The following is a 9,675-nucleotide window of genomic DNA, read 5'->3' as shown; positions in this document are numbered from 1 at the left end:
GAAATTTAGAAAAATTCCTAGCTTTGGATTAAGAAAATCAGCTTTGAAATTCCGGTACTTTTCATTTATTAGATTTATGACATTATTTAAACTTTCTAATGTGCACAGTGGAACTAATACCTTTATCTCTCAGTATTGCTAGCCTTATATTAAAATGTGAATGTTTAAAATAATCGTTGCAAGGAGATTAACCTTATAAGGTGCCAAGTTATGGACCGTTTATATTCTCTAAAAAGTCCTGTGTTGAAGCCCTAACCACTAAAATAGCACGGAGAAAAAATTAAAGTTAAATAAGATCATAAAGATGAGACCTTTATCCTACATAATTAATATCCTTATAGGAAAAGTCACAAGAGAGCTAGTTCTCCTTCTCCCTCTTCTGTTGCATATAAGAAGAAAAGGACATGTGCAAGCTAGAAAAAAGTGCTCACAAGAAACCTGAACAGCTAGAAACCTGACTTGGACTTCCAGGCTCCAGAACTACATGATTATAAATTTTTGTTGATTAAACCATTCAGCCTGTGGTATTTTGTTATAGCAGCCAGAGCAGACTAAGACATGCCCTAAAGGATTTTAATGATGGAAATGAGCAAATAAACTTCAGAAAATGAAAAGGCTAGGATCTGTGTACCATATTTACTTCCTTGCTACTACTATCAGGTTACTATTTCTCTATCTGCTGCTCCCAAACAGGGCAGGTAATTGGTTCCTCAACACTTCCAATGTACCTACACAGTTCAGATATGGCTGTAGAAACAGATGCAAAGGTCATCCACCTTCAGGATCATATGCTGTAAGTATACAAAACTATCACACAGCACAACTCAATTCCAAAGACAACAGATTTTCTATGAATATACATTTAATCTTATTCAAATCAGAAGTGTTCTGTTTCTTTCCCAAACCACCTCCAAAAAGTTTCCTCTTCATGAAATATTTGATTTTCCCTTGATGAAATATTTATTGGAAAAAAATTATTGAAGACAGTGAAAGAAAAACACTTTTCTTTTAATGTTGTTTTTCTAAAAGGTATATAATAAAAAAAATTTCAATGTCTGACCTGTCCACCAGGTGTTTGATTATTCATTCTGAAGGGGGAAATCATAATCAGTATCAGTATTATGATCTGAAGTGTGAAAAAGTTCCTACCTACTTATGTCAGTTATCACTGATAAAATATACAAAGGAACAGGCCCTCAAAGAAAGGGTTTCAGTGAGCAGAAGATAACAGAAAAACAATGAAAAGGGTAGGACACCCTTTTGAAAAAACTTACTAGTGTTCAGCTGAAGTTTAATTAATAAGACTAAAAAATCAATGTCCTGTGATCGGTAACTTCAAAAACAAACCAGCTCTTTTTCTGGCACTACTGATTTTCCCACATTTCTAGCTTCCAAATTCTAGAGAAAGATAAACAATTAACAAAAATAGAGAATGTAGAAACTTCTGGCTTTGGGCCTCCAGGAAGGGCACCCAAACCGCAGTGCTCAGGTGTTGTGTTCAAGGGAACACCCTGTGTGGAAGAAGGGCGGCTTCTTCATCAGGGTCTCTGCTGGCTGAGTGCCTGGTGCCCCGTAGGTGAAGCACCAAATGCAGCTCTCTAGGAAATGAGGGCCTACTTGGCCATCTTACGGATCATGTAGTTGAGGATGCCCCCATTGTGGAAATAAGTGAGTTCCACATCAGTGTCAAACCTCATGACAGCCTGGAAGGTCTTCCCAGTATCCAGCTGCAACGACAAAGAAGCAAAGAATGCTGAAGGAGAGGGTAAGATACCAGTGTCTCAGGGAGATTTGGCCTGACTGGCCCTCTGGTTCCCACACTAGCAGATGAGCAGCACACCGGGACAGGTGGCCTCTTAATCAGAATCTACTTTTTGATAAGACCCTTGGGGGATTTATTTGCCCAAGATTGAGAAGCAGTGTAGTGATGGAGGTGAAGGACCAGAGAACTAGAAACAGCTTCTGAGGGCAGCGGCCATTAGTTACAAGGAGATGTTACTTTCTAAACCTTCTCCCTGTGGACGGAATTGTTTGGGGGTAGAAATGTCACTGAGGGTGCACATTAGGCAGCTGACCAAGCCGCCCACCTAGAACACAGGGCTCACAGCTGCCTGTACCTCATGCTAAATCACTCCTGGGATTTTGGTGCGGGACAGTTCATCCTATCCTTACCTAAGGATCTGTCATTTTCACATGTGAGCTAATTAAAGCCTAGGATCTGGGACGAGGCTTAGGGAGGGGGCTAATGTGTATGTTGGTCACATTTTCATAGTAAGAAAAAGAGTTTTTTAGGTCACATGAAAATCGCTATTCATTACTATTCTCCAGGCTGAGTGGGAGTGGGAGGAACAGGAGACAGAGGCTAGTTGGGGAAGGGAGGTAAAATTAGAACTGATGATCACTCTCTGAGCAAACAGAAATAATAAATCAAAAGGTATCATCCAAACTATGTTGTACAAGTGTAAAAGGTGCTAGTAGGACTCCAAGTCTAATGCTGTCCTACTGACTTTTAATTTTTCCTCTCAAATTCCATTAATTTCCTTTTAATTAGAGTGATTACAAGAAAAGGGCCCTTTGCAGCAGGTCCTGCCATGGACAGGTAGGCTTACCTTGACCTGGATTTTCATTTGTGGTCTGAGGTTCTCTGGAATGATGACAGTGTACCGTTCCTGCCCTGTGAGTCCCAGAGAGTCTGCATTTTCACCAGGGATATACTCGAGGGGGATTACCCCCATTCCAACCAGGTTACTGCGGTGAATACGCTCGTAGCTCTCGGCCAGAACAGCTTTGATTCCCTGATGAATAAAGAGTAGTTTGGACACAGTGCCAGTTTTCCTTTCAGGTACATGAAAACTTTACAAAAGGATTCTAAAGTCAAGACTGTTCTCTCAATTAAATTCACTCTAAATATGTGATAACCTTTTACCTGAAGATGTTATCCTGCAGTTAGAAATAAAGTAGCGAGCACTAAAATGTACCAGTACTATTCAAGCACTGAAATGAATTCTCTCCTCTACCCCAACACTGGGGCACAGCAGATGCTATTCCTATTCCCCTTTATCCAGTAATCAGTGGTAGGATGTGGTATCTGAACCATGTGGTCTGACCATGCCTTTAGCCCCTTTGAGATACAAGACCATTTAGCAAACTCCCATGCATCTGGAATCTATACCAGATATATAAAGAAAATTCTTTTGAATTTTGCTATTACTGCAGGTGTATAAACAGACACACAAGTTTTAATCGCAATTTTTAGGTTAGGTATGGTAGATGATGTTTGCCTGTAGTGCCAGCTACATGGGAGGCTAAAGCAAGGTGATCTACTCTAAGGCCAGCCTAGGAAATTTAGATCCTGTCTCAAAATGAAATAAGAAAGTATTGGGGATGTAGCTCACCACTCATTGGGTTTGACTTCAGTGTATCAATTAAAAAAAAGTAATTATCCCAGCATACTACTATAAAGTAAGTGATTACTGCAGACTGCTGTGAAAGTTCCTATTTCAAGGGTTAAAATGTGCTGAATAGTCTTTACATTAAGCTTCCTATTTTATAGGTAATGAATAATCTGACAATATAGAGCAATAATCAATAAAGCAGGATACCTAATTAGAATTCTCCATTAATTTATAATTAATAGTTAATATTAACTGCAATAATATTAAATACTCTAAAAGGTCTCTTAATAACTAGGACACACTTTTGAGACACCTGACCCAGACTCACTCATGGGAGCTGATTAAAAACATGACACTTGGATACCACCCCCGATCTACTTCATCCCAATCACCTGCAGGGAGCATAGGGCAGGAGGGGCCACAGAATCACTGTTATTGAGCAGGGGTTCTCAAATTTAGGTGCACATTAGAATCACCAAGGGCAGCTTATTAAAATCCCAGTGTTCAGACCTTTCTCCTTGGTAATTAAAATGGAATCTCTGGGGATAAGAGCTAAGAAACTATTAAAAAAGAAGTCAGAGGTATGTCCAAATGTGAGAACCACTGTTACAGAGAAAGGGTAGATTCTCAGGGATAGCAGGTATTTTGGAGAGATTTACATATGTGTGTGTGTGTTTATTTAGGGGGAAGTGGAAAGTTCTCTGAACACAAAGCATCCCATCCCCAGCTCTGTGCTGCAGGTGCTCATATCATAACTGTCGTCTTCCAGTGAGCACCGGGCAGCACTGCTCAGCTTGCGTGGCCAAGGATACAGCTGCACAGCTTTCTGGGCAGCCAGCTCTCAGGCCCTCTGCAGGGAAATCTAGACTTTAGGGCGCACCTTAGAGCCAGTTCTTTTCTTGTCCTCTGTCAGATTTCAGAGCTCCCAGCCTGACTGCTTACTGTTGAGGTCTCATTTCTATTGTCAGCCCTTAACCCGCTGCCTAAAATCTTTTTGTGTAATTTTTCCAGATCTTTCTAGAAGTGTCCAGAAAAGGAAGGCCTTTGACCTATTACCAACTTACTTTTTCCCCTTAGAGCAAAATAAGTGTGTTATGGCTTTTACCTGGATGCCTCCCCAGAGCCTCATGTGCTTATAGTTAGGGCTTTTGAGAGGTGAGTGGATCATGCGTGTGGATCCTGGTTAGTCCACTGATGGGTTTATAGCTGGGTGTGATGTTGGAAATCATAACAACTCGTGGGAAGAGGTGGGTCACTGTGAGCGTGGCCTGGAACACTATACATCCTTCTTCCTCCAGTCTTCCTTCTCTGCTTCCCACTGCTATGCCATGAGCAAGCCGCCTCTGCCATGCCCCTCTGCTTTGGGGCCATGTCCTGGCAACAGCCAAAATAAACCTTTCCTTCTTTAACTTGTGGTGTCAAGTATTTTGTCCCAGCAACGGGAAAGTAACTTAAGGCAGAGTAATTAAAAATATATTTGGGGTAGTGTTCAAATGACATTTGAGGGCTGCCTGCCAGAGAGTCACATTTTTTACTATATTTGTGAATGTGGACCTAAGTGTTTCCCAAGGGAATTCATTTGTTTGCGCTGTAAATGATTTAAATTGGTATCAGCTAAGTCTCTTTACCTTCCTTTGGGGACTGAAGCCAGCAGCACAGCTCTTCCTTGCTCTCAGGGCAAGCCAATGCTCAAGAGGTAAAAGTTCTCTGCTGCTGGCACCATCCCTCCTATTGGACACTTCATGAAGGCAAAGCTCTGAAACAGCCGAAGGCTCTAAAAAGCTGCCTGGCTATATTCAGAGAGCTTCTCTTTCTCACTGAGATACTATCAGTAGATTTTCCCCTAGCAATGAAAAGCAACTGTAAAAAGTGCACACTCTTCATTTTTTCCAAGAAACCTGGAGTCTACTCTTGCCAAGGTAACTCCCACAAAGGCCTGTACTATTTCCTTCTGAGAATCTGGCAGATGATACAGTAGTTCTGTTTGATTTACTCCTTACATTTATCTGGGATAATGGCACTAATAAATATTGAGGCCCCAAACTCTGAAAACTATATGAAAATCATGAAACTTCTATAAAAGACATTAATATAAACATTTTGAATATCATGTCAGACTTCATAAACCTTCCTTCCAAATTGATTTAGACACTCAAAAAGTCCAATAATTGCCATGGTATAAAAGTCTGATCTAAAGGACTAGTTCAAATTTAGATTATTATGCTTAAGTGAAATAAATGTAGAGCCACCCAGAAATAGGAATAAATACCAAATGCTTTTCAGAGCTTGCTCTTTCACAGCATTTTGAAAGTAAAGCCACAGAATTCATTCCTGGGCTCCTCCTGGCTTCCCTTCCAGCTGCCTGTTGGGAAGCCACTTCATACTCACCAGCAGGAAAGGGCCTTTGGCTGCCCAGTCTCGGGAGCTGCCTGAGCCATACTCTTTGCCAGCCAGAACAATCAGAGGAAGGCCTGCTTGCTGGTATCGCTCAGCAGCATCAAACACATCAAGCTGAGAGAGAAAAGGAAGGTTTTACCGATGCATAAAAGGCAAAGTACATGGATACTGGCCCAGCATGTCCTGGTGAGAGCTGAGGATCAGAAGGTCAGCAGGCAGCCAAGTCAATGTGAAGCCAACAGAAAACTCAACTGATTGGCCAGGTGGTCTACAAGCCCCACTTAACTCAATCTATTTCTATCAAATCATGTTTTATATTCTTTTGACTGAAATGTCCAACTGTTGTTCAGTTTTATAAAAGTATTCAGATCCTGGGGCATTAAGATCTTTTTTCTTCCATTAACTAAGTTGTTTTAAAACTTAAAAACCAGATAATCCCACCAAAGCCTGAGTTTTGACTCAATACCAGAGTCTCAACAATGGTCAGCTATGAAGGGTAGCAAAATACATGTTCTGAAATTATATAAAATGAAAATTTTTATTTTCCTTCTACATGCAGGTCAAGATAAAGACCGTAGAAACATGGATGGAGCAACAATTAGTAAAAGTAGGAAATACGCAGCTAATATTTTAATATATAAGAAACACACTACACAAAGACGTTTCTCACAAGAATCTAAATGTTATGCTGAGTTGAGATTTCATCAAGATATCTGAAACAATTATTTTTCCTAGCTATGTAAGTCAGAAAGATAAAAGATAAGCATTTGATCAAATTATGAGGTAGGCTTTCCACAAAGTAATAGTTTGATGACTGACAGAACTGTGGTTAATTGCACTAGCATTGTGCAAACATTGCACTAACACTGTGCTTTTGGCTGGACAGAACTCACGAGTACAGAAACTTACAAAAATAGCAAACACACTCCTCTGTCCAATCAAATGGCCTACCTACTATTTTCGGATTACTAACTTTGTGCATTAAGAATATAGAAATATGTGTTTCAAAAAGTGTTTTCACAACTACTACACAGCTGAGAATTCAGGTCACTGCAGGTCATGTTGCCCAAGGTCACAGAGATTGAGGAGGTCCAGACACTGGTTGTTCTGATGTTTCTACTACAGCAGCCACACTGACAGTGCTCAACAGATTATAAGGTTACAGCTCCCTGCATTCTCTCTTCCAATAGAAAACACAGATACACAGGTAAGTATGGTATTTCTTCTGTGACTGTGCTTCTAGTCTCTAGGCGTAATGTTTAAAAAGCCAGTTCTTACTTTTCCATTTGTGAAATAATCTGTCCCTTCACTACCCTGATGAAGAATTCAGTCTGTCTTGTTTTGGGGGGGGGTACTGGGGATCAAACTCGGGTCCTTGTGCTTGTGAGGCAGACAGCAGAACCACTGAGCTAAATCCCCAGCCCAAGATTTCAGCCTCTTCAATATTACCTCCACTCTCTGCTGCTCCCATCCTGCCATGTTCCCTCTCTCTAACCTCCCACAAAGTTATGCCACACATTTTGACATCAATTATGTAAGCTCTAGATATACATATGCCATGTATTATACTATGATTTCTTCTTTTTGGCCATTTTTATAATTTTTCTACTGGAACTTTCTTTTTTAGTGTGCTCACATTTATCAGTGTTCCTACCTATTAATTCCTAAATGCTCTGCTGAAAGAACAAATCTTTAAAGGTATTCAAACATGTCAGATGACACACAGGTTAAGACTCTTAGTGCAGTACCACTCTTGGATCGACTGCTCTCAATGATACGTGGTGCATTCCTGTGACAGAAAAATCTTCCTTCTCAACATTCTGGGTATTCCTTTCCCTTTTATTCTTTGGATCCTACATATTTTTCTTTACTTCTTCATTTTGGTGAAATGCACTCACCAAATACTTCCAGAGAGAAGGAGCAAGGAGTATTTTTAAAGTTTTTGAATATGTGAATGTGTCATTAACTCTTCAATGCCTAGTGATCCATTTTTAAAACTCCCGTAGGAATGGAACATAATGAAATGTGTTCTCTTCAAATTCTTGCACCTGACTCAAGCAAGTCTTTGTAAATCATCTGGCTGGGTATTTGGTGGGTCTTTTCAATCTGGATTCTCAGATAGTATAGTCTTGGAAAAATATACCTTGTGTTATTCCTTCAATAATTTCCCTTTTTTGGGGGGCGGGGTAAGACAGGGTCTCGCTATGTGGTCCACGCTGGCCTTGAGCTCACTATGCAGCCCAGGCTGGCCTTGAACTTGTGCGGATCCTCCAGCCTCAGCCTCCCAGTGCTGGGATTACAGGTGTGCACCACCAAGCCCAGCTCCTCCTGTTTTGTCTACTTTCTTTTAGTACCTCTGTCTTGTCAAATGTTGGTCTCCTCAGTTCATTCTTTAATTTTGTTATACTATTTCTCACATTTTTCCTTGTCTTTCTGTTCTATACTCCAGTAGACTTTCTAAACTAATCACTGGTTCTTTTGAATTATTTGGGAAGGGAGGTGCACATTTTAAAAAAATTTAAAATGTTTTTCTTTTCGAATTCACTTATAGCTCTGGGGAGATTATTCTTTTCTTTAAAAGTTTTCTTCTACTTTCTGCAATGTCTCTGTTATCTTTCATTCCGTTTCCCCCTATTCTCTGTTTAGATCTGTCTTTCAAATTCAAGTCTTGGTTCAAATGTCTGCCCGTCTCTGATTCTGTCTCGTGATTTAAAATGGGGCACTAAAACTGACTATAGGTTTCTTATGAAGTAAGGCTTATAGTGAGGGCTACTTCGGCACAGTTTGTTGGGGGCCTGTCAATGTCTGTAACTGTAAGTCTTTCCCTGTTGGTGTCTAGGGCATTCCATCATTCGATATGCATCCTCTTCATCAAATAGTTTCTTATCCCTGCTATTCACTGAATAAGCACCTGCTGGGTGAAGTCCTGGCATGGACCCAGTTATCTATAAGCAGAGTTTGCTTTATGCAAACACAGTCAGTTCTCAGTGAGGCAGTGTATGTGGTGGCAAAGGGCACTGCCTTCAGGGTCAGATTCCTTGGGACTTTACTTGAGCTTTACCACTGTGTAAACTTAGGGAATTATGACTTTTCCATGCCTCACATTGTCAATTTTAACACAGGTAATTACCTCAAAGGGTTGTTATGAGGATTAAGTAAGTCAGTACATTCAAAGGGCTTACAATAGGAGGTAGAATGCAGCAAGGTGGGTGGAAACATAAGCTACTATTTTAAGTAAGGATTATTTCTTAAGTAGATCAAACCATTTTAAGACAGCATCCCTGGGGAGGGAGGAGACACCAAAGATCCACACACGTGTGGACACCACATTCATTCTATTTCCTTTTAAGCCTCAGCTTTATAAAGTAAATATTATTTCAATTTCACAGATAAGAAAATGAACTTTAGAGAAGGAAATAACTGGCTACAGTTACTATGAGGTAGAGCTGGGATTTACACCCAGACTTCTATGGCTTTAATAAAGCACAGGCATCTCTGCCTTTCTAATACCCCATATCCACAAACAAACAATCCCAGGAGCAGTGTACCAATTCCAGATGGCTTCTTTTAGGATTCGAGCAAGTCTATAAAGGCCTCCACATTCCTTCTTTTCCTAGTAGATACAGTGCACTAAACTGACTGTTAATTAGCATTTAATTAATTAGACCATAGGGTAGCATTTCTTGGTAAGTATCCTCTAATTTAACCCACAATTTCCCCCTTCAAGTTTTCTGATGAAATTTCAAAAGATTTTTAGACTCAACTTCCAAGAAAAAAGACTTAGTTGAACCATGGCATAGAATCTCTAAGCAAGAGGTTTTAAATCTCCATCAGTGATAAACTCTACTCATGGGTATCTGGCAAGAGGAATTACTAGGAAGCC

The 9,675-nt window shown here is 40.2% G+C and overlaps 1 protein-coding gene across 2 annotated transcripts in view; it reads right to left on the bottom strand.

Moving 5' to 3' along the window:
* Positions 1-1,001: 1,001 nt before the first annotated feature.
* The window catches only part of Aco1 (aconitase 1), a 51,426-nt gene continuing 42,752 nt past the window's right edge, over positions 1,002-9,675 (bottom strand). For both annotated transcript variants that reach the window (XM_010612888.3, XM_010612887.3), the window contains 3 exons: positions 5,784-5,906; positions 2,610-2,795; positions 1,002-1,727 (listed from right to left, as the gene is read on the bottom strand). In XM_010612888.3, coding sequence (XP_010611190.1) covers positions 1,614-1,727; positions 2,610-2,795; positions 5,784-5,906 — 423 coding nt within the window. In that variant the 3' untranslated portion in view covers positions 1,002-1,613. The remainder of the gene's footprint in view (positions 1,728-2,609; positions 2,796-5,783; positions 5,907-9,675) is intronic.

This window comes from Fukomys damarensis, unplaced genomic scaffold (assembly GCF_012274545.1).
Source record: "Fukomys damarensis isolate Sample0158 unplaced genomic scaffold, DMR_v1.0_HiC HiC_scaffold_36, whole genome shotgun sequence".
In the NCBI taxonomy this organism is placed as follows: domain Eukaryota; kingdom Metazoa; phylum Chordata; class Mammalia; order Rodentia; family Bathyergidae; genus Fukomys; species Fukomys damarensis.
Note: the sequence above shows the minus strand (reverse complement) of the source record. Positions and strands in the feature narration are given on the sequence as shown.